The 26,477-nt window shown below is 36.1% G+C and overlaps 1 protein-coding gene across 2 annotated transcripts in view; it reads right to left on the reverse strand.

Moving 5' to 3' along the window:
- Positions 1-26,477, reverse strand: part of MTHFS (methenyltetrahydrofolate synthetase) — a 194,026-nt gene that overhangs the window by 54,686 nt on the left and 112,863 nt on the right. For both annotated transcript variants that reach the window (XM_074295236.1, XM_074295235.1), the window contains exon 2: positions 24,863-25,124. In XM_074295236.1, coding sequence (XP_074151337.1) covers positions 24,863-25,070 — 208 coding nt within the window. In that variant the 5' untranslated portion in view covers positions 25,071-25,124. The remainder of the gene's footprint in view (positions 1-24,862; positions 25,125-26,477) is intronic.

Raw genomic sequence — 26,477 nt, forward strand, 5'->3', positions numbered from 1 at the left:
TTTATGGCTCAACCAACAAGGCAACATAGTTTGAAATTTTTACTATTAGATTACCCATATTGATAAGGTTAATGATCTATCAAAAGGTTGTGTATGCCACCTCTTGCATACAATCACTGATGATACTATGTTGACATCAATCAATTTAGCAGTACTTGCTAAATGTTAGGCACTGTGCTAAGCACTAAGGATATAAAGAGCAAAAACAGGTTCTGCCTTCAAAGAGCTTACATTCTGGGGCAGCTAGGTGGCGCAGTGGGTAGAGCACCAGCCCTGAATTCAGGAGGACCTGAGTTCAAATCTGATCTCAGACACTTTACACTTCCTAGCTGTGTGACCCTGGGCAAATCACTTAACCCCAGCCTCAAGGGGGGGGGGGGGGGAAAGAGCTTACATTCTAATGGGGGACATAACAAATAAATAGCTAAATAAATTCAAAATAGATACTGAATATATAGAGGATGTTTGGATTAAATCAATGTGTTGCTCATCTGTGTGTCAATCTGGGAAGTAAGTATTCTGTCACTAATTTATCACTGCTCTAAGTCTCGACATTACCATTTAGGTCTTCTGAATTGAATTTTGTAATCTGTGTAAGTCACAATCATTTAACATTATTTTTTTAAATGACATTTAAAGATATATTTTTGCATCAAAAACCAACTTGGGATCATGGGAATCAATCTACTCCCCTGTCAATCTTCTATTCAATTCTGATCCAGGTCATCAACCACCTCCAAGGCCTGTTCGAATTATTTATTTTGCTACTGGGAATGATTTCTATAGACCACATTTTTACAGTCATATGATTAAAAGAAAGGTGAAGCAAATACAAGATTCCATTGTGTTTATTGTTTCTTTATAATAAAAAAATGTGACTTAGTAGAGCAAAATGCAATTTCACAGGCTTTCTTCCAATAGGATGACTTGTAATGGAAGGAAGGAAGGAAGGAAGGAAGGAAGGAAGGAAGGAAGGAAGGAAGGAAGGAAGGAAGGAAGGAAGGAAGGAAGGAAGGAAGGAAGGAAGGAAGGAAGGAAGGAAAGAAGGAAGGAAGGAAGGAAGGAAGGAAGGAAGGAAGGAAGGAAGGAAGGAAGGAAGGAAGGAAGGAAGGAAGGAAGGAAGGAAGGGAGAGAGGGAGGGAGGGAGGGAGGGGAAGGAGGGAGGGAGGGAAGGGAAGGAGGGAGGAAGGGAGGGAGGGAGGGAGGGAGAGAGGAAGGGAGAGAGGGAGGGAGGGAGGGAGGGGAAAGAGGGAGGGAGGGAGGGAGGAGAAGGAGGGAGGGAGGGAAGGGAAGGAGGGAGGAAGGGAGGGAGGGAGGGAGGGAGGGAGGAAGGGAGGGAGGGAGGGAGGGAGGGAGGAAGGAAGGAAGGAAGGGAGGGAGGGAGGAAGGAAGGAAGGAAGGAAGGAAGGAAGGAAGGAAGGAAGGAAGGAAGGAAGGAAGGAAGGAAGGAAGGAAGGAAGGAAGGAAGGAAGGAAGGAAGGAAGGAAGGAAGGAAGGAAGGAAGGAAGGAAGGAAGGAAGGAAGGAAGGAAGGAAGGAAGGAAGGAAGGAAGGAAGAGAGGGAAGGAGGGAGGGAGGGAGGGAGGGAGGGAGGGAGGGAGGGAGGGTTAGGGAAAGGGTCCAAAGCAGGAAATCTCTGCTGTGACATGCAGTTCCACAAATTGAACACTTAAATTAATGCAGATTGTTTTCTTATGGCATGGGGCCCATTGACTAAAGTATTAAATGCTTCATAAATATAATATTCCTTTTTCTCTCATTTAATCACTGGATAAAGCTTATGTACCGTACACATGCCCTCATGTTGGACAAACACTGGCTGAAGTATATAGCCTTCAATCATTCTGGGCACTGGAACATTTGGAATGTGTCAAAACAAGATAATAAGATGTATTTTCTAAAATATACAGAGCAGCATTAATTGTAATTGCAAAGAAATGAAGCAATCCAATGCCCAACAGTTTGTGAATAGAGCTGACAAAACTATGGTATATCAACATAATGGGCTACTAGCTGCCATTAAAAATGGCATAAATATAGAAGCTATAAGAAAATCCAAAAAGACTTACATTAAGTAATGTAAATTAATGCAAGAAAGTTGAACTACCCAAACAATATTAACACTGGGATTATATCAAGACTTATTCATATTGCAAAAAATTAATAGTGATAAACCCATAGTACAAAAATAATTTCTAAGTATAAATAAACATAAATATATGTTTATTTGGTTTGGATATTTAGTATTACCTAGATAAAAACTATTTTAAAGAAACAAACATTTTAAAAACATGTCAAATATAAGGGGATACACATTATATTTTGGTGCACCCATACAGTTATAAAGCCTCTGAGGATTCATCTTAGCATTAACTACTCTTTCCCTCGTATGATAAAGCTTGCAAGTTGCCACTATCATTCTCATTTTACAAATAGGGAAACTGGGGCTGAAAAATATTAAATGTTATCAAAGGTGTATACAAGCTGCTAAGTGTCTGAGGCAGGATTTGAACTAAAGCCTTCCTGACAGCAAATCAATTTTCTATCCATTTGACCACTAGCTACCCAAAAACAGAATCTCTGCCCTTTAGTGAGATGAGCATCAGAGAAATCTTAGTGGGGTTTTTCCTTGCTTTTTAACCATGAGGCAAACCCCACAGTTACTATACTGTGCAAACAGTAACCTCTCTTCAGCAAAGTTTCATAGTAACAAAATTAGTACATGGGGCCTGCCTTGGACAAATCTATGAAAGAGATATCTTTAATTCTTTGCTTTGATTTTCGCACGTGCGAATCCAGACTAGGTACCCTAATCAGTAGCCCAATCTATCCACCATCACTATATTAATCTTCCTAAAACATCCCTTTTTCATGTCAGTCCCCACAATGGCTCTCCTTGACCAACTCCTTGTTCTGGTATCCAAGGTCCTCCAATGTATATTTCCCATGATGTGACTCCTGCTGTGCTCCAAAGACTTTGGTCATTAGCATTTATACAAGGTTTTAAAACTGGCAAATTAGGCATCACCTCATTTGATCCTCACAACAACTCTAGAAGTATTGCAGATGGACACTGAGACCTGGAGAAGTTGTGTTTTGTCCAGGGTCATAGAGCTGACTAAGTACCTAGGTCCTCCTGACTCTTAAGTCCAGTACCTAGTATACTACATGTCATCTGCAAAACAGAGATAATAATATTAACACTTACCTCCAGAGCTGTTGTAAGGATAACGTGAGATCATATTTGGAAATTGCTTTGCAAATTTTAATGAACAAAAGAGGTAAAGCTCTTATCTCACACTGCCTTTATGGTTTTCTCCATGGATGAAATAGCATGGTGTGGTAGAAAGAGCTTTGAATTTGGAATCAAAGGACCTGGATTCAACTCTAAGTAATCAAATTGCTAATTGTGTTGTCACAACCTCTCCAGGGCTTTAAGTTCTATAAAATGGAGAGTTTCCTATGGTCTTTTCCAGTTCTAAATTCTATGATTCTACATAATCTCACTACGTTTCAGCTCCCTCATCTGTAAAATGGGAACAGTAAAATAAGCAAAAATAAGCATTTGTTCTCTCATCTGTTTCTCATTTTTAGCATTAAAATGCAAACAGAACAGGCTATAGTTGTTTTAATTACATGTCATCCTTCTCATTTTTATTGTTTCTTCAACATTCATACAAATTATTATCTTTGTGCTAACAATTAGGTGATCTGATTTTACACAGAAGATTTAGGAATGATGCCTATATCTAAACAAGTGGCTTTCTGTTAAAAAGTAATCAATTTATTTTTGTATGTGTCATTATTCTGTGCTTGCCACATCTGACACCTCTAGCATCAAAGAGTATCACCTGCGTGAAGTTTCTGCATAGACTACAGGTCTTTGGCTTTTCTCTTCCTGAATCCTGAACCACACTAGTTAACATATTTGTCACTGACTTGACCCATTAATGGAGCATCCCAAGTTTCAAAGAATCAAAATTGCAGGTGTTTCAAGAGGCGAATTAAAAAGATGGAGACTGCGGGGAGCGCTGTGGTGTGGTGCCGTCGAGCGGTGGAGAAAAAGATGGAGACTTTGGACAGAAAATAACATCTGTATCCAGAAAAAAGAACTATGGAGATTGAATGTAAATCAACATATGCTATGTTCACTTCTTTTTTGTTTTTGTTTTTCTCTCCCATGGTTTCTTCCCTTTTGTTCTTATTTTTCTTTCCCAGTATGATTCATAAAGCAATGGATATTAAAAATAAATAAATTAGTTAGGATTTATTTTAAATATAAGTAAATTCTTATCTTCCACAATGAAGTAAGCAAAAGAAATGGCAAGATAGCAAGGGACCTGACAGGTGTCTAGTCCGATGTCCTCACTTTACAGATGGTGAAACTGAATCCTAAAGAGATTAGATAATTTCCATAGGTTCACACTTGCAGTCAGTGCCAGAGGTACCTATCACAGGTTGGCATATGCAGTCAGTCCAAAGCTGAGAACTGAATACTGATCTTCAGATTCCAAATACTACATTCTTCCCATGGTAATTTTACCTCCAACAAATGTATGGTCCAAGGAGAAGAAAAGAGTTACAAGTCAAACAAACAGACTGCCCAAGTTCAGCACTGGTACCCACTGGATGTTAGAAAACGCCAGAGGAAGGCCTTGAGATAATTGTAAGATTTTTGTGGAGGATGTATGAGAGGAAACAGCCAAGCATTTTTCAGGATAAGAGCCTGTGAAAAGCCTGTGACTGAAATTATTGAAGAATCCATTGCAGAAGTGAAGTCTCTAGAGATCTTAAAGTCTAATGCTTGTCATGTTACCATTATTTTAAAATAACTTCATGGAAATTATAGAGGCACTTATGAATAAAAAGGATTGAATTTAAAATGAAATTCTTTATTTTAAAAGAAGAAATGTACTAAAATGAAACAGTCCCCAAATAGTGGCCTGTATAAGCCAAGGAAAAATTTAAACTATCACAAAACATCTTAAAATGTGAGTACTCATAGTAAATATCATTCACAATTATAAAGCAATTATTGGTGATGAACACAAAACAACCTTCCTTCTCCCTGATTAAGTTATTCTATTGTTAGATTCAGAATAAAATTAATCTGAAAATATAAGAATTTCAAAATCAGACTTGTCATTCCTTAGCATTATTAGCAAACATTTAAAAAATTTTATAGTATTTTAATGAAACTTCTCTAATCCCCCTTTAGAAATGCTTTTGTTTAAAGTTAAATGTTCTGTCATAGTCAAATTAGCATTCATTAAGTCCCCTAGTTATGGGTCAGGCATTGGAGCTAAAAAGAAAGGCAAAAACAGTGCTTGTTCTCTAAGATTTGCAATCCAATGGAAGAGACAACATGCAAACAGCTTTATATGTACAAGATATATATATACTGGGAATAATGGAGGTAATCTCAGAGAAAAGGCACCAATATTACGGAGGGCATTGAGAAGGGCTTCCTGCAGAAAGTGGGATTTTAGCTAACACTTGAAAGATGAAAGGAAGTAGAGATGAGAAGAAGAGCATTACAGGCCTAAGGGATAGTTATTAAAAAGGCATGGAGTAAGGAGACAAGTGTGAGTTATTCAAAGAACAGCAAGGAAGCCCGTGTCACTGAAATATAGAATACTTTGACGGGACTAAAGTGTAAGTGGACTAGAAAGGGAGCAAGAGGCCAGATTAAGAAGGGTTCTGAAAGCCAAAGAGATGTTTATTCTTCATCCTGGAGGGAAAGGGGAGCCACTGGAATTTACTAAATTGGGGTATAACATAATTTAAGTGCCAATTACCTTCATAATCTCTCTTTATTAAATTTCACATTTATTTAATACTTCTTGTGTGTAGAGCACTATACTTCATGCTGAGCCATATTAAAAATTTAGGGAGAAAACTGCTGATCTAGTCTCTTCCAGAGACAGAACTAGCGAAGGTTAAATGGCACTCTGCCCCAGAGTAAGGGTATCAGGTTAAGAGGGAATACGTATTTGGGAATGGGAGGTCTGCTGAACAGTATGATTATGCTCCCTTCTCCTACCTGGGACATCTCCCCAGGGGCATCATCATCCGGGTACCCTTCTCCTAGGAGACCGTCTGAATATAGGCAGAATTCTCCGAGGGCTGGCCTGCCCTCCCAGTGGAAATGTTCTTTGAGGAAGAAAAATGGCATAGGGGATTATAATACTGGTTCTGAACTCAGGAGATCCGAGTTCAAATCCAGCCTCATAACCATATGACCTGAGGTGAGTCAGTCACTTAACTTATTTGCCTCAGGTACCTCAACTGTGAAATGGGAATAATAATAGCATTGCTGTGAGAATCAAGTGAGATAATATTTGCAAAGGGCTTAACATGATGTGTGACACATAGAAGATATCATGTAAATGTTTCTTTCCCCTCCTTCTCTTTCCCAGCTCTTATATTCTTAATTTCTATTTTACTTCACACTGCTGCCGCCCCAAGCACACTGCTCCCACACACATACTCAACTGGATTTGTCATACTGAAGGAATTAGTGCTTTAATCCCTACCCTAGCAAAACTTACAGAGATAAGACAAAGACAGAGAGCTATACTATAATATATTATGATAAATACATTAGAGGGCTTAAAAAAAAGAGATGGGGAAGGGTTATGTTATTGCTAAGGAAGATCAAGGAAAAGGGCTTGAAAAGAAGTAATTTCTGAGTCAGGCTTTAAAGGATATAGAGGAATTTAATAGGTGAAGAAATTAAGAGACCCCTTTGAATATGCAATAAAGTGCAAGGTGTGAGGAAGACAGGAAGTAGTCCAGTTTGGCTGGAGCATAATCTTTCTCAAGGGCCAGAAGGAGGGAAGGCGAGCCAGGTAGGGTGCTGTCTGCTGGGCCAATGACTGTGAGCTTCATTTGGCAGGCAAAGCAGAGACACTGAGAAGTGACATGACTCAATCTCTATGTGCCTCGGGGTACCAGATGACAATACCTAGCATGGATATATCACTTTAAAGTTTACAAAGTACTTTAAATACATTCTCTCATTTGAGCCACAAGATGACCCTAGAAGATAGGTACTATTATTATACCCATTTTACAGATGAGGACACTGAATTTTGTGACTGACTAAAAAGTCACATACCTTACCCAGAGCTAGTCACAGAGCTAAAAACAGTCTATGGCAAGATTGGAATTAGGTCTTCCTGGACTCCAGATCCAGCACTCCATTCATTACATCACCTAGCTGTATATAAGGAGAGGAGCAAATTGGAACAATCTTCCAGTAGTCTTTTGCAGTGAGAATCTTAATTAATTGGTGGCAGAGAGAAAGGAGAAGAAAAGTAAGATGTGAGAAGTACTGTGATGGGTGAATAGAAAAAACTTAATTCCGATACAAGTGTGAGCAATGAAGAAACAGAAAGGATAAAAGATGACACCAGAGTCTTAAACCTAGAAAACTCAGTGAATTTTAATCAATAATGTTAACAAAATAGAGCCTAACAAACCTGTTTCATATAAAATGATTAATTTAAAGGAGGAAACTACCCTTTTAAGAAAAATCTTAACTCTCTAAACATCTAATTATCTGAGGGAAGCCAAATTTGTTCTTTTTGAGATCCCCAGTAGGGACTACCAGGCTTTAATAAGAAAACAATCCAGAGCCAAGATAAAGAAAAAAATAAGGCTGACCTCCAACTTATGATTCAGTCTCACCAAACTGGTCATGCAGTTTTCCTTTATTTTATAAATAATAATTATGGTAATTATAATAATACTTCAAGGATCCATTATTTCATCAGAGTGGGATACTCCTGCTGCCAACACAGATTGCATCCATGCCTTAGCAGATGGTTTAATGAGTTGCTGTGGCCAAAAGATCTGTCACCTAGTGACCAACTCCTTAGTAATGAGACTCTCTGAACTTGGCTAAGTGACAGACTGTGGGTTTGAAATCCAGCCTATGTAATTAAAATAATATCTCACATTTTCAAATCCCTTACCTCATTTGATCATCATAATCCTATAAGGTAGTACAATTACCCTTTTACAGATAAGGAAACTGATTCTGAGAGGGGCTAAGTTGTCCAAAGTCACCCAGGTTTTCTAAGTTCAGAGCTCTTTTTATTGCAACACAGCTATAAACATCTCTCTACCTGGAACTGAAAAACAGGCAAGGAAAACATCAAAACAACCCTAAACTCTGGATTTAGCCAGGTGAATTTGGAAATAACAGCAGCAACTCGCTTTGTATGGTACTTATTAGATAAGCACACATTCACACACATACACATAAATAAATAATTTTGTGTAAAGTTTGTGAAAATAGTGATTCTTTTGGCATATAATCAGAATACATTTTTTTTTTAAAGAGACACACTTTGCCTCTAGTATAGGTTGCCCAAACTGCTTTAAAGATTTGGGAAGTTATATGAACAGTCTGCATAGTCTCAAAGAGACTATTACCTAAATACATTCAAAATAGCTAAAATAAAATAGAACTGAGGTCCATTATTTAAGATCCCTCAGTAGCTCCATTTACCTGTGATCCTAACATAATTTAACACCTCCTGCACATCTACTTGGTACATGAAACTGCATGGAACCATAGGAGCTTTCACCCAATACAAAAAGATATCTCATTCTTTTTTTTCCTTTCCCTCCTCCCTCAACTACAGATTCACAGATTTACTGATTAAGAAAAAGAAGGGGACCTTAAACGTCATCTGATCCAGCTCCATCATTTAAATAATCAGGGAACTGAGGCCCAGAAAAGTCAAGTGATTTGCCCTATAATCTAATTCCAAATTTCACAGTTTTTCCATTGTAGTAAGCTGCCCACATCTGAATATGTCCCAAAACTGAATACAAGCATCTTTTAAACCTTTTATTTTGACTCAAACATCCACAACCTTCCTCCATTAGGGGAGATAAAATAAAAAACTGACCAAATGTCAATTGTGATATGATGCACCAACTGATAACTATGGCAGAAAAGGAAAATTTATAAATTTGTAAATCTTGACAGTTCCCAAAAGTGGTTAAGTGTGATTTTTTTTTTTTGCCTTTACCTATATATAAATGTGCTTGTCTTTGTTTCATTAGTATGTCTGTGTCATAAGTACTGCCTTTCACAAACATTTCCATGTGCTAATTAAGACAGAAATAAACAATTACCTTTAGAAATAGATGGGTGCTTCCTATCATTTACATCAGGAACGGGCCTCAAGGGCCATTTAGTAGTAACCCCTCTCTTTAGAGAAGAAACTAAAAACCCAGTAGGATTGCAAGACATCCAGTTGTGACATTAATGAATCAAACAACAAGCATTTATTAGGCTGCTATTTATTAAGCTACTATTATCCAGATACTTTGCTAAACAAAAGGCAAAAATGAAATGATCCCCGCCCTCAATAAGCTTAGTTAAATCAAACACAAATGCCTTCAAAACTAGGGAAACAATAAATACAATATTCTATCAAGGGCCATTGACCCCAGGATAGGAAAATCAAGGGTGGGCCACATTGCTTTGTATCAAGAGAGAAAAATAAAGTTCTTGCTCATGTACTTTTTAAATGAACAAAAAACATAAAACTAAAAAAATACAATATAACTATAATGTCTTATTTCTACATTTATAAGAAAAAAAAAGAATGAAAAGTTAAAGAACAAGGAAAAAACACAAGAAGGTGGAGTAAAATAAAAGAACAGAGGGACAAATTCACAGAAGAAATCTGATGGAAAGAAATGAAACATGGCATTTTTCATAATGTAATTACATAACATAATTACACTGAGAAATCCAATCACACAAAGAGACATACTGACACAGAGAAACATTGGAAGAAGATAATAAGCATCTATATAGTGCCTTTGTTTTTATTCAAACTTTAAGGTTTTTAAAAATAAATATCCATTTTTAACATGGTACAGTTTTGTATTTATGTGAAGTTACACCCTAAGTATTAGAAAAGTACTGGTCAATTTACTAGTTGTGATTACAAGCCTCTGACATACATGCACTACCTGATTATATTATCTTTCATTCTATAATATTGGAAACTTGACATTTCAAATCAGGATTTATGTCATTATTCTGAGCTTTTCCACTGAATCAAATACAACCGGGGGGTTAATAAGAACAGTCAACATTTACACAGCACTTGAACGTTTGCAAAACATTATCTTATTCAATCATGCTGAAAACCCTACACTGTAGGTGCTATTATTATTCCCAATTTAGAGATGAAGGAATTGAGCTTGAAAAAGGTTAATATGCTCAGGGTTACCTGGCTAGTTAGTACCTAATATTGGTTTCAATCCAAGGCCTCACAGACTTGAAGTCTTGCACTCCATCTACTATACTACATACTTCCTCTATCACGACTCCCATAGCTTCCCCCTAAAAATAAACAAACAAATAGATACCTGCATCCATGAATGAATGAATGAATGAAAAAAATCTTTCAGGAGCAGCAGCAGCACATACCTCGCATTTAGAAACATCCCATTTAAGCTTATGCTTTGTTCCTAAAACAATTGTATTCCTGCAACTGCACCATTAGGATTCATCTTGCTTTTTTTGTTTACACTTCTAATGTCCAATGTTATAAAATTATAAATTATTGCTATCATCAAGTTTTGCATTGAAAGTTGGTTACAGGGGGCTGCTAGGTGGTGCAGTGGATAGAGCACCAGCCCTGAATTCAGGAGGACTTAAGTTCAAATATGGTCTCAGACACTTAACACTTCCTTGCTGTGTGACCCTGAGCAAGTCACTTAACCCCAGCCTCAGGGGGGGAAAAAAAAAAAAGAAAATTGGTTACAAAATCTACAAGGCAGTCCTGAGACATTAAAGTGAAATTATGAAGATGAGAAACAGCAATGAATCTGTCTGGGAACACTTTCTTCTCATTTCACAAAGAAAATAGTCAATTTTCACAAAACATTCCGATTGTTTGATCCTTTAGGACAGAGCTTCTGAAACTATGGGTTGTAACCCCATGTGGGGCCTCATATTTGAATACTCATGTGGGTATTCCAAAATTATAATTTATTATCAGCAAATGTTCCGTTTGTATACCTGTTATTGTATTATTGTATACTCCTGTATACCAGGAGTCATGTAAACATTTCATAGGCAAAAAGGGGTCACAAGTGGAAAAAGTTAAAGAAGGCTTGCTTTAAAACACTGACATAACCATTCCTATGATGAGAATGATCTCACAGGACAAATGAATAAAGTGAAAGTAGACTTTCTTTCCCAAAGTCAAAGTTCCTCCAACTCTATTCTAATACATAAAATACTTCCAAATTGTGTATTTGCAGAGTTGAAGTTCAAGAAAGGTTTCATGAATGAAGTGGAACTGGTTCTGAGACATAAATAAGGACTTTTGGCCTTCCTTGTATTCCTGATTTTATTTTATTTGTTGGGATTCAATTTAATTATTTTCTTTTTTTAATTAAACCTTTTTATTTTCAAAACATATGTATGGATAATTCTTTAATCCTGATTTTAACATAGGGTCTGGCACATAACAAGATATTAATAAGTGGTTGCTGACTGACTGAAAAGTAAAGATGAAGTAAAGGGCAGTCCAAGAAGGCAGTGAGTTCTAAGGAAGGGCATATCAGCAGAAAAATAATGTAAGTAAAGAATAGAAAAAGCTCCTCATCCTCCAAAGAAATTCCTACATGGTATCCATCACCCTGATCTGTAAACTGAGAACCAAAAGAAATGCACTAAATAATAGTTTTTAAATTTCAGGCCTCTTTATCAAACCTGAATCTTCCGAATTGTATCTGCACCATCTTATGTCTATAAACCTAATGAACATTTTAAAGTCCTAGTTAAAGGTAATAAATGAAAATGGAATTGTAATAGCAGTTTTAAACACCTGAACTTCTTAATGTAAATAGTTTTAATTCACTTGGGCCTGTCCTTCTAATGATACTTAAGTGCTCACCTGGTACATTCAATGAATCATTATGTTGGAATAGAACACTTAGCAGGCTGACATATTTTGGCAAGAATAACAGGCTATAACCCCTATGGAAGTATCATTTAATCTTAATGTGTAAAGAGTTAGAAAGTAAAATGCTAGTCTGAAATTAGAGTAAATTCTAAAGCATCTATCTAAAAGGCAAAGGAGAAAACACTGGAAAATGTCAAGAATATCCTGTCCATCCTGTACTCATCATTCAAGTATCCAGTCTTGTCACCAATAAAAATCTGAGCTTTTTTCCCAGTATGTTTTGTTGAATACAAAATGCTTTGAGAAAGCTCAGCTTCAGACAATGTAATTTCATGTGTACTCAGTGTCTACAATCAAAGTCCTAGTTGCAAAATTACCAAGAATAACGTTTCCTGGAATAGTGTATATAATGCAGGATGCTCTCAAGATTAAAGCACAAAGAAAAACTCAGAGAGCAAAATAATAGTAACAGACAAGGTTCTGAAAAATAAAAGGAATTTGAAGAATAAAAGGCATTAGGAGAACCAGGTTTTTGCCTCGGATGCTGTTGGATTCTGGGCAAGCACTCTGCTTTGGGGCTACAGCTACAATATTTGGAAGCTAATGTCCATCCTACCTGTGTCACAGGATGGCAAGAAGGAAAAATAACAAAATGAGAGTGAAAGGTCTTTGAAGATTATACTGGACAATTTTAAGATACTAAGGCATGATTCAAAAGCTACCTACCTGGATGGCTTATTTCCTGCTTAAAAGCTGTCATGTGCACCCTCTGGAGGGCTAAAACCTACTGTGTTCTCTGGGACAGTGTATGCACTGAAGAATCTGTCTATGGATTGATTGATAAATGAAAAGATCTTCAACTTTATTTGTGTCAGGAACCCTGTAGCTATCTAGTGAATCCAATGGACTCCTTTTTAGAAGAATCTTTTTAAATACATAAAATAAATACACAGGATTCAAAGAAAACCAACTATTCTGCAAAGTAGTTACCTACTGTTTTCTTAATTTCACAGATTCCCAGGTTAAAAACCCCTGTTCTAAGGCTTCTATTTTGTATGGTAGCAATAATTTACCACCAGAATTCAACAGCCATAGCTGGGTATTTCCTGGAAATTATACTATTTTAGCAATTTATGTACTAATTGTTTCATTTTAAAACTGTAAGGTTTATTACATATTATTATACACACTTGAAGTTTGTAACATATGCATGTAATTGATTCCACACGCCCGTGTTTTATTACATATGTGTTAGATATTAATATATCACATACATATCCAAAGTAATAGCAAATGTAAAACAGCAAAGGAAAGTAGGGAAGAGAAAAAGGAGTTCCTACCATGTTTCAGGCACTGTGCTATAGAAATCTCTCAACTGAAGGGGGAAAGTGCAATTTTACTGGGGAAAAAAATTTACAAAAGATAAATATTGACTATCTGTAACATTCAAAGGCTATTCAAAAAAGAAAACGAAAGTAGACATGTGCTATTTTGCCACACAGGAAAGAGAAGTAAGACCAATAAGTAGAAATGTGGGGGAAGCAGATTTCAGCTCAAAGATGGCAAGTTTCAGGTTAAAGGGACAATTTTCTAATATTAGAACAGTCCAACAATAAAATGGAGTGCCTCTTGAAATAATAAGGGTCCATCTTTAGATTAATTCAAGAATATGTATCAGAGGGTAGGTCGAGCTAATATAATAAAAATGTCAATACTACCTAAATGAATCTATGTATTCAGTGCTGTATCAATCTAACTCTCAATAAATTATTTTATAGATCTAGAAAAAATAATAACAAAGTTCATCTGGAATCCGAATAAAAGGTCAAACATTTCAAGGGAATTAATGAAAAAAAATGCAAATGAAGATGGCCTAGCTGTACCAGGCCTAAAACTATATTACAAAGCAATAGTCATCAAAACCATTTGGTACTAGCTAAGAAATATAGTAGTCGATCAGTGGAATAGGTTAGGATCACAGAACACAATAGTCAATGACTATAGTAATCCAGTGTTTGCAAAGCCAAAGACATCAGCTTTGGGGATAAGAACTCACTATCTGACAAAAATTGATGGGAAAATTGGAAATTAGTATGGCAGAAACTAAACAATGATCCATATTTAACCCCCTATATCAAGATAAGTTTGAAATGTGTTTATAATTTAGACAGGAAGAGTAATATTATAAGTAAATTAGAATAAGAAAGGATAGTTTTACCTCTCAAATCTGTGGAGAAGGAAAGAAATTGTAGCTAAAAAAGAACAAGAGTACATTATTGAATGCAAAATGGATAATTTTGATTAAATTAAGTTGAAAAGTTTTCGTACAAACAAAACCAATACAGACAAAATTAGAAGGGAAGCAATAAACTGTGGGGAAAAAAATTATATTCAAGGGTTCTGATAAAGGCTTTGTTTCTAAAATATATAGAGAATTGACTCAAATTTATAAGAATTCAAGGGGCAACTAGGTGGTACAGTGGATAGAGTACCAGCCCTGAAATCAGGAGGACCCGAGTTCAAATCTGGTCTCAGCACAATACTTCTTAGTTGTGTGACCCTGGGGGCAAATCACTTAAGCCCAATTGCCTCAGCAAAAAAACAAAAAAACAAACAAACAAAAAAAAAATTCCAATTGATAAATGATCAAAGGATATGCACAATTTTCTGATGAAGAAACTGAAACCATTTCTAGTCATGTGAAAAAATGTTCAATGACTATTGATCAGGAAAATGCAAATTAAGACAACTCTGAGGTACCACTGTACATTTCTCAGATTAGCCAAGATGATCGTCTAAAATAGCTTCCTTAATTTAAAAAAAAAAAAAAAAAAAAGAAGAAGAAGAAAAATATCCTTAATTTTCCTCTACATGTTGCCCTCAGTTCCTTCACCTAGCAAGACAATCTTAAAATGGGTAAAAAAGAAAAAGGGAAAAGATCCATGGAAGAGATAAGAGAAAGGATGGGAAAATTAATGGAATAAGATTCTGGAGTAAATAAGACAGGATGATATCAAAAACACAGAATAGCCTTAAATATGAAGAGGATTCATTTTCCACTGAGACAAAAGGGAAAGAAAGGAAAATGTGAACGAAGTAAAATGAAGATTTAAAGGTCTAGACAGCAGTGTTTTGAGAGTCACAAGAATGATCAATGAATTTTTTTCCTCTTGTTTTTTTTTTTCACAACACAGCTAATGTTGAAGTGTGTTTTGTATAACTTCATATGTATAATGGGTATCATATTTCTTGCTTTCTCAAGGAGTGGAAGAAGGGATAGAGAGAGGGAGATAATTAGGAACTGAAAATAAAAATTTAAATTTAAAAAAATTAAAAGAATGAACACTGGCTGAGATCTAGGTTGCCTAGCTCCTATTACTAATTTGACATCAGTCACTTCTCTAAGCATTGAGTGTCTTCATCAGTAAAATGAAAAGATTGGACCAAATGATTTATCAGGTGCTTTAGCAGCTTTAACATTCAATGTTATATGATTTTGACTGGATGAAGGAATTTATGAAAGAAGATCTAAGGTGTCTTCATATTGAAGAAAGCAAAATCATTTTCCAACATCAAGGAAAGATTAGAGAAATATGGAAAATATTTGAAACAGTCGCTATGAAATATGCCCTGATAATTTCCCCAAGATAAAATACTATGAAGCAACATCAAGGGCTCTAGCTGAAGATAGACAGCATAAATATATAGTGGGCTCACCCAGTAATTTCATAACTTGCTTTAGTAAAACTATCTGACTTCAGCATTGACTATACATTATGTCAAGTAATACTTTTATTTACCTATTCCCAAACTATTCCTCTGAAGAATCCATAGACTGCCCTCACTTGTACCCCCAATTCCAATATTCTAGGATATATTCAGTATGTCCATGCTCATTTACTATACTCATAAAACACTTTTTTTATAGACTTTATATATTGGATTTAGCTTAGTTGTGTCTCCATCTAAATTTTCTATAAATTTGCTTTTCTTTCTCTGATACTGCCACTGTTTTATAAAATAACACTGTTCACAATCATCCACTATCCTACTGCCTAAGATTGTGCAAATAAGTATTTTAAATCAATGTTGCTAATGACTTCCATATTTTTCTGATTGACAAGAAAATTAAGTATTAATTGGCTGAGGCAATTTCTAGATTTATCTGGATTGCTGATCAAGGTGTTGGTGACTTCTTTTTTTATCCATTTCCCACTTATGACATCAGCAATGTATAATGTCAAGCTATATTTGCTTCAGTTATATGCCATGTTCTTTCTTAGTATTGATTTAGATCTTTTCTCTAACAAGGCAATATACAGTATACTTGATTGTATACAGATAGTTGATTTGGATATTATTACCACATAAATAATAAACCATTTTTTCTGTGCAAAAATATAATTAATTTCATTTACTATAATGTTATTTAGAGCACACCATGTTTGGACATGTATTAGTGTCACCTAACTCTCTTCTTGAGTATTGATGACATATAAGAGTGAAGTCATTTAAAGATAAAACTAGGGAGACATTGAACAAAAATTCTTCCATTACATTGCATTGCTTTAGTGATCTGTGATAAGGGTGGGGATGAAGATGAAGAAAAAGACTAAGAGACAAAGAGACAAAGAGGGAGACAGGGAAAGCACAAGAAGAAGCATTTATCAATTACTTACTGTGTGCTAACTATACTAAACGATGAGAATACCAATACAAGCGATTTTTAAAAAGCAGTCCCTACCTTCAAAAATATTATATCCTAAGAGAAAAAGACAATGCTAAAAAAGGAGATGAGGGGAAGAACTAATTCAAGGGGTCGAAGTCTGAGGAGCTGGTGCAGGAGCAGGGAGGGAAACTGGCATGCCTGACCTAGCCACTTCTTCAAATGGAGATTCCCTTGAACCTTGAGGTAAATTCACCTGTCCAAGGAAGGGCAGAGGCATCTTGCCAACACAAAGATGAAGAAGTCCATAAAGTGAGAAGCAGAGCTGAGATAAGTGTGAGCAGGGCCAGTTCCTGGGGGGATAACCAGGATGTCCATGAGTGACCTATTACTTCCAATCACAGGTTCTTTGACCCACTCACAGATTCATAGGGGTTACAGACTCAAAGCTGGAAGGGACCTTGGAGGGCCAGAATTTGTACCCAAAGCTCTTTATACTGCACCCCAATGCAATTTGTCTTCAGTTACAGATTGCAGCCTATGTATGCTTGCCACATGAGCCTTTGTGTCACCTAAGAGATTTTAACCCTTCTGAGATTGTCTTCATCTAATGTCACTTGAGAATTATGGGGAGTGGCTTTTGAAAACACTGAGCAGCTTAGAAGAGTGGAGTGTTTTTTAAATTTCCCGATATATCAAATGAAATCTAGCCAGCTATCAATCTTCTATTAAATTCTGGGCCTAGCTTATTGTCCTTCTGTGACACCTATTCATCATCTTATCAAACGAATGTGTGATCTCATCCATGTGGGTCCTTCTTCAACTGATACAGCTCTCCCCTTCCTTTCATTCTATGTGACTCATATATCCCATAAACCTGACTTTTCCTTTCTGTTGCCAATGTCTGAATTTCTTCACTATAAATTAAATCTTGGTACAACCAAGTCTAAAAGACAATCCAGATTCTTCACTTGTATTTGAATTTTTCTACATCAAAAGCTGCACTATATAAATGAACTATTGGCCGAGGCTGAATACTTTTGTGAAGCAGAAATTTCATTTTAATGAGAGTTCATTGTAACATGAAACTCATTTAATCTTTTAAGTAATCTTGTTAGCATTTCTATTAGTCTAAGGCCTAGAAAAAATAGGAAGAAGAAAAGATCAAATTAAAATGAACTCCTACTACTACTTTTAAATCAATGTGATTTTAAGGTGGTTATCTATGTTATTTTCAGATTATTTATCTATTTAAATTCCCATGTTATCTCTATTATAAATAGATATGTCTCCATCATAAATAGATATCATTATCACAAATACTTAACAATGACCTAAGTTTCATAATACAATAGAAGCAGTTCCCTATATAAAAATTTAAAATTTCAAAGAGCCATACACAAATAAAATATACCTTTTGATAGATATAGAAATTAATGAAACTGCAAAAAATTCTATCTCTTATAGAATTGGGGGGATGACTATTGTTCAAACAATCCCTGAACAGAAATTATAAGTGATTAGATCTAACCAAGGAAGGAGCAGCATGGCATAGTGGATAAAGAATTTCAAGTAAGGAAGATCTGAGTTCTAATTCTCCCTCTAACATACTGGACTGCCTCCCTGGGCAAGTTATTTAGCCTTTTATTACTTTAAGCAATTCTCTAAGATTATGAATTGAGATCTGCTTTGGTAGAAGGAATCTCTTCATTGAAGAGCTCCCTGTACTAATGAAATCAAATCTCCACTCCTGCCTCATCCTGTATCTATATGTACATGTTGAATAGCAAATCTATATTTTAGAAGCTTTTTCCTGAGGATAGGGGACGAGGAAATAAGGAAAACAATGAGGCATAAATCAAAAAGCCTTTTTACTTTTAAAGGGTGGTGATCTCTGAAAGATCTGAAAATGCTAACTAAGCCTGAGGCTGGCAGGAGGATCCAGAGAAGGTGCAATTTTGAAGCAGAAATAACTAAGAATCAAGTCTATAGCAAAGTCAGAAAAAACAATCTTTCAAAGAGGTAGCATTGCATTTGGCTACATAGCAGGGCCAGGACAAAAGTCAAGTTAGAAAGGAAAGAGTATTTAATAGAAAGATTGTGGTTATTGTGGACCATCTTCATGCTTTTATGAATTGCTAAGACTATGCTCTGTGTTATTTTCATCTATTTCCCTAAGTAATAGTAAAGAACTTTCCAAATGCCTAATCTCTGCTATTACTAGTGAAAAAGAAATAGAGGAGTTAGTCATTTAGAGAGAGAGAGAGAGAGAGCGAGAGAGCGAGAGAGAGAGAGAGAGAGAGAGAGAGAGAGAGAGAGAGAGAGAGAGAAAGAGAGAGAGAGAGAGCGAGAGAGCGAGAGAGCGAGAGAGAGAGAAAGAGAGAGAGAGAGAGAGGTCAGCAGAAACTGGGATATCCTGGTGGTCAGGCTTGGATTGGTGAAAGTAATAGAACAGGGAGTTTTGGGGAACTGATATGTAAAAACAGAATATAGTAGAAAAGGCAAAGGAAAATCGCTGCTGGGGCGACTTCAGCAGGGCTACAGGAGCCAGATCTGACCTCCCCTCTTCCAAACTCTCCTGACATAATTGAGAGAGCACCACTCTTCCAAGTACCCAAGCCTCATCCTGATGTCATTCTTCTCCCCTCACCCCCACAGTTGATCTGTAGCCTAACTCTTGGGGTTGGTCCGCCACATTGCCAAACGCCTGGTTCAGATTTTCACAAGCTCTCAAATAAACTGTTACAAAAATTTTCTAACTGATCTTCCTGCCTCAACTCCCTTAGGAGATTTTTCTAAGACGTAGGTCACGCTCCTGCTTCCTAAGTGTCAATGGATCCCTGTTACCTCTAGGAGAAAAGACAAACCCTTGGTTCTCCATAACCTGACCTCTTTCTACCCTTCCAGTCTCATCTCCATGCCTTTACACTGGCCATAATCTATACCAGGTATGCTCTCTCTCCTTGCCTCTACTTTCAGTTCCCCAGGTTTCCTTAAAGACTTAGCTCAAATACCATCCTCTGGAAAGGCTTTTTCTGGATACCCAAGCTTTTAGCAATTTCTCCTCTAAGATTACCTTCCATTTAAATCAGACATATTTTGTAACTATCCAGTTATTTACATGATGGCTTCCTCATTGGAATATAAACTCCCAGAAGGCAGACACTGTTTTTGCCTTTCATTGTATTTCTAGCCCTTGGCATAGTACCTGGCACATAGTAAGTACATAATAAATGCTTCTTGTATAAGACATTCAAGAATAAAGAAAAATAGACTTCCAACTGAGAGAAGTGAATTTTTCAATTAACATATATTGAAGAACCTATTTTTTTCCTTAAGAACCCAGGATTTAACCTTCTGACACTACATGAATTTCATTGTTTTCCTAGACCACATAAAATAGGAAGGCACCTGCACACCATGAATGCATATTTTAATCTGATCACACAGAAGACAATCTGGAGCTCTAATCAAGCTGTCTCAAAGACTTGATAGCTAGAGCTGTGCTGTGGAAAAATTAACATCCTATCACACTCCAAGCTGTTACTGCAAATGAAAACCCAGAATACAAAGAATGATAGGAAAAATAGCAATAGGGAACAGTGAATCCTCAAGAAGGAAACTCCCTCACCCCTCCTTTCTGATTAGCACCTTTTCTCATTAGTAAAAGAAAAGAAAAGGCAGACAAGCTTTCACTTTGGACTTGCTTTTAATTTTAACCAACAACCAGCAATGTCATTGGTTATGGGTCCTCTTCAAAAACAAAGGACAAACAACAACTCTTACTTTTACTTTAGTCCACTTGAACAATATTTTAAATCTGTTTTTAAGTGAATTTTCTTTTTTAAGTTCACTAAAAATAAGCATATTCAAGTGGGAGGATGTGACATAACAGAATGAGAGTTAGGAGATGTGGCTTCTGCTCTGTCAGCTCTATTTCACTACGGGACCATGAATTTGGCCAGTGTAGGCCTGTTACTACTTCTATAAATTGGATTGGACTAGATTGGTCCACAAAGAGAGTACTGTGGCACACCCTTACAAACAAGCTTCTAGGTATGTCACAAAACTCCTCCCCATGCCCCAGATTTCCATAGTTGAGCACTGACTCTGGAATCAGTGGATCTGAATCCAAATTGCACCACATATGATCAATGTGACCTTGAATAAGGCATGTAATTTCCCTGGACTCCAGTTCCCTCATCTGTAAAATAAAGAGAGAAGAGACTGTGTTTCTTTCCAGCTTAAAATTTGTAAAGAGAACATCCCAGTTTCTATTTTCTGCTGTGATTTGCTACCTTCTCTTCCCTAACATTTGACCAAAGCAGTCCTCACCATCCATCCAGTTGCAAAGTTTGTGTTCTTTGCTGTGAATGATGAGGAGGTAAAGAAAACAGAGGCTGAAGGGTAGAGGAGAGAAAGGAGAATCCCCAAACTCCAGACTGGAAGCCCAGTTCCCTGACAGCCATTCTTTGTTGCCAACTTAAATGTCCACTCAGGCTCAATTCCTAATGGTGAAGAATACTGTGTGGTGAGCAAAAAAAAGTTTCGAAAACCCCTGGACTAAATGAGTTCTAAGATCCCTTTAGGCTCTAAAGTTCTATCACATTGTGGGTTTTGTTTTTTTTTTAATTTGGGTAAAAAAAAAAAAAAAAAAAAACATATACAACACAATTCCCCAGCGACTTCTAAGATTACTGTCAGAACTCAGTTAATTGCTGATAGCCTTCAAATTTTCTTAGCAACTACCATACAGCCGAATGAATTAGGTCTACCAATTTATACAAAAAGTCAGATAAACACAAATCCCCCAGTGGGCAATTCCGTTTGCTTTAGAAGCCATTTGCACTATTAATAGAGAGAGCATCAACACAATGGCTGGGAGAAGCAGCTTGCTCAGTCAGCACTAACTGGGGTGAGCAGCACAGCTAGGGCATCTCAGCTGCATCACACAGCTGGCATGGCAGCACCTAAGAGTTGTATTACCCAAGATATTTAAGGAAGACAAAGGGCGGTTACTGGTTGTTGGTAGGTTTAATTACCCAGACCACTTTTTCAGTTTGAGGGCAAGACCCAAAGACCACGTAACCAGCAAAATAGCTAAAGAGTTGCTTGCTACAAACTTCTCCAATTCCAAAATCAAAAGAGAAAAATTAAGTACCAGATATAATATAATTAAAGATGAATGCACAAATTAAAAATCACACAAGGTAAAAACTCAGTGATTTAGTTCCAGAAGCCTTTAATATAGAGAGCTCTCATTCAACAAGCCTACACCCACAAGTCTGTCACGGTAATCATAATTAAGCCCAGAGGCTTACTATTCAGGGAGTCAGTTGTAGAGATGCCCCACAGCAGTAACTGGGGGTGAGAAGGGGGGGGGGGAATCCCCCATCTTCCATAAAAAGTGGCAGACACTAATTCTGTTCAGTTACAAAAAGCAGAGATGGGAAGACAGGAAGAATTGGGCAGGTCAGAAAAATATGCTGAGAAATAAATCTGATGGTATTTCCAAGGGTTCATCCATCTTGCCCCTCAGCTGCACTGGACACTGTTGACCACACTCTTTGCAGGAAGATTTCTCTTCTCTGATTTTTGTTTTGTTTTGTTTTTGTTTTATTTTCTCTTAGTTCTCCTCCATCTGTCTAGCCATTGCTTTTTGAGGCTCCTTTGCTGGATTTTTACCCATTCCTCGAGGCTCTTCTCTGGACCATCTTCATAACATCTCTAATATCTGACTCCTGCTCTTTACTTATGTAGCTACCACCTCATTACCTCTCACCAAGACTATAGCAATAGCCTGCTTTTCTCAAGTCTTTCAACATTTCTAATCCATCCTAAATACAAATACCATAGTGATTTCTCTCACTAAATAAACTACAATGACTCCTCCTTCCCTCTAATATAAAATACCAACTCTCTGTTTGGCTTTTAAGCACTTCACCACCTGGATCCAACCTATCTTTCCAGGTTTATTATGTATTATTCTCTTTCCTTACTCCCTAGGTATGTGAAGAAGATACCAAAGACATGAAAAAAATCTTGGACCATGTTATTACAAACAAAAAAGCAAGCAAGAAAAAGAAAATCAATAACTAGTGACCTATATGCCTACTTTCCCAACTACATAATTTTTTTATGAAAATAATCTGTATCAAGGGCATCCTTAATGAGGGCATTAAAAAAAAAGGAAAAATCTATGCTAGATGAATATTTAAAGAAAGAATATTTTTTATTTTTTTAGTACTGGTTAAGAAGTTGTACAAATATCTAGGGAATGTATTTCTTCCCCAGTTATACATGTAGGGAAATCAATCAATGGAAATTCCTCCTCTGATATTTTCCTTTATTCATAAATTTAAATTCTTTCTGAAGGTTAATTACATTTAGAATAAAATACTATGGTACAATAGGGACCAGCCAGAGTGAAGGAAGTCCCTAATAGCAAAAATAGACCAACAAAAGAAAAAGTACCTAAAAATAAGGAGTTTTGGAATATAGGAGTAAGTAATGGTAACAATCCCAAATAGCAAAGTAGTTAAAGAAGATGAATAGTTTTCAAAAGAAGAAATACAAATTCTCAATAGTCATCTAGAATGTTCAAAATCACAGAGAAAAACAAATTAAAACAACACCAGGGTGTCAATTCTCACACTTATCAAATAGTCAAAGAAGAAGAAATTCAGTGTTGAAGTCAAGCACACACTAATCCACTACTGATCAAGCTGTGAACTGGTTTAATCATTCTGGTAAATAATTTGTAATTATGAAAAAAAAGTTACCAAGCTCTTCATGCTATTTCTAACCAGAGATCCATAACCCCAGAGTGTATAATGCCAACAAGAAAAGATCTCTATGCATAAAAAGATTCATAACAGGATAATTTTTAAGGCTCCCCAAAAGCCTTTGCCCAGTACAACAGAGTCAAATGACCACTCTGCTTCTTTCAGCCTAAATGGATCAGGAAGATGCCCCACCCACTCCAAACTCGATTTCTTATCTGTAAAAGAGAAGATTAACATCTTCTGAGATCTCTGAGATCCCTAAATGTCCTTCAGTTCTAAACCTGTTATACTAGTAATGAGAAATGTCTGAACACACTGAATTCATAAGGGAGTATTTGTGGATTCTAATAAATACCGAGAATGTAGAGAAAAATGCTTTGGAAGACACGCATGAAATGACACAAAGTAAAGAACGCAGACGCGAAAGAACAATATATAAAATCAATTGTTATTTGTTATTGAGTCATTTCTGTTGTGTATGACTCTTTGTAACCTCATTTGGAGTTTTCTTGACAAAAATACTGAAGGGGCTTGCCATTTCCTTCTCTAGCTCATTTTACAAATGAGGAAACTGAGGTACACAAAGTGAAGTGACTTGTCCAGATCACACAGCTAATAAGTTATCAAAGATCAGATTTGAACACAGAAATATAAGGCTTCCTGATGCCAAGCCCAATGCTCTCTACACTGTCCCAAAAGGCAATGAAAATCAGGCCTAATACAATTGATAATGCCAGTGCCAAACTATTGAAGTTAAAGCACACATCCTTCCTTTCTGCTTACAACCAAGAAAAGTACAAAGTACCATACATTATCAGACATGAGTGCTAAGCTGGGTAGTTTTGTTTTTTGTTTTTTTTCCCCATAATCTAAATAACTCTTCCAGGAATGTTTACTTAACCACTTGGGAGAAACGTTTTTCTAAAGGGGAAGAGATAATGTTTTTTAAGAAGCAATGTAGTGTCAATGCAAAATGAACCCTTTTTTTTTTCTCTTAAAAATAGTGATAAAACCAAATAGTAAAATGGTCTATTTTTTCTAAAGCATTGAAAGCACAGTAATGATGAAGAAAGGAGAAATCAAGAAGCATTATGGAACAACAAGGCAAGTACAAATACATAAACTTAAACAGCAGATTAAAAATAACATTTGGCACACTAAGTAATTTTTAAATAAAAAAACCATTATACTTGACATTTCCACACCTACTGCTATCACAAGTACTTTGCTCAAAAATCAGCAATGATAAGATGAATGATGATTTTGTTAATATTGTGGCCTGGGATGTTCTATCTACTCTGCAGTGACAGCTAATCTCAATATGTCAGGACCTAAGTGGCTAAAACTGCTTGAAACCCAGAAAGATTTTTTGCTTAGCCTACATTATGAGGGTGAGTTGCTATACTTGTGTCACATGCATAAGGTAAAATCCAATTAGGAAGCAAAGATTTTTCTACTCACCTGTAGACAAAGCCTCTTCCCGTTCTTCATCATCATCAGGTTGATGTATGTTCCAGGAAGTTTTGGGAAGTGAAAAAATTTCTTCAGCTGAAAATAACTTGACCATATCCATGTAGTTACTCTTGAATTTGTATCGAGGGATAAAACATGTTTTGCCTTGTTTAAAAATATCCTTGATAATTTCTTCTGTCTCAATTTCATCCTGCATGCTTAGAAAGATTGAAATTCTCTGAGACTCTTGATATTTACTGTGAGCAATCACCTAAGTAGGAAAAGATTACAATTATATTTAAGAAGCTACTGAAACAATGATAAACATTCTTTAAAATCTTTCTAGTTTCTTCCAATTTCTTCACCAATAAAGGCATTGTCTTATGGAAGGAAAAGCATTGGAGTATCACATGTAACAAAACACTCATAGCAATGCTTTTTTGGAATAGCAAGAAATTGGAAAGCAGGTACCCAGTGGGGAAGGTCTAAACGGATTGTGTAATAACATAATGGATTATTTTGTTATAAGAAATGATGAATATGAGGAATTCAGAGAAACATAGGAAAACTTGTATGAACTGATGCAGAGTAAAGTAAGCAAACCAAGACAATATACACAATAGCTAAACCAATGAATAAATAAAATACTATTTCATATACATGACTATAGTGACTATAAGGAAATGTTCCTCACCCCTTTCACTAAAAAATAAAATGCTGCATATTCTATAAGAGATGGTGCATACATTGATTGATTTTGCAGAATTTTTTTTTCTTAAAAATGAAGGCCCAAAGGGGCCGCTGGGTGACCCAATGGATAGAGCACTGGCTCTGGAATCAGGACCATCCAACCTCAAATAAAGCCTTAGAAACTTGACACTTAGTAGCCATGTGACCCTGGACAAATCACTTAACTCCACTATTTAGTCAAAAAAAAAAAAAAAAAAAAAAAAAAAAAAAAAAGTCCATTAGTTGGATATAATGGATTGAAGGGAGAGACATATCTAAAATGACTACAATATAAAAACAAAACATTAATAAAACTCTGTAAAAGAAAAAAAAAGTTAGCCTGGTAAAATGAATAGTTGGGGAGTCAAAAGACCTAAGTTTTAATTCCTAACATTTACTACTACCTGTGTGATCTCAGACAAGAAACTGCCACCGACCAGTTTCTTCATCTGTAAAATAAGAGTTTGAACTAGATGGTATCTAAGGTCACCACCAGATTTCAGTTTATGATGCTATGCCATTTTAAATCACTATTATTTCATAAGGAGTAGTTTGTTGTGGAATTGTCTACTTTGATCAGAATTCTAAGAAATGGTTATTTGAATTCAAAGTTCTGAGACAGTTGCTACTTTTATTTTAGATAAAAAAATGTGAAAAGCTATAATAATCTAGAAAGATAACAATATCAGAACTTTTCTCTAATTATGGGATAAAGGTAATTTATCTGACAGAAGATGAGAACTCCACTATTTAACTATAAGTTAAAATGGAATAATTTGTACAAAGTACTCAGAATCCGAAAAAAAAAGAGTAAAAGAGAGATGAAAGACCAGATTTAAGAATTAAATCAACTAACCTTGAAGTTTAAAGTGATGGACATTATACTTACCGTTGA

This window comes from Sminthopsis crassicaudata, chromosome 2, assembly GCF_048593235.1.
Source record: "Sminthopsis crassicaudata isolate SCR6 chromosome 2, ASM4859323v1, whole genome shotgun sequence".
Lineage (NCBI taxonomy): Eukaryota > Metazoa > Chordata > Mammalia > Dasyuromorphia > Dasyuridae > Sminthopsis > Sminthopsis crassicaudata.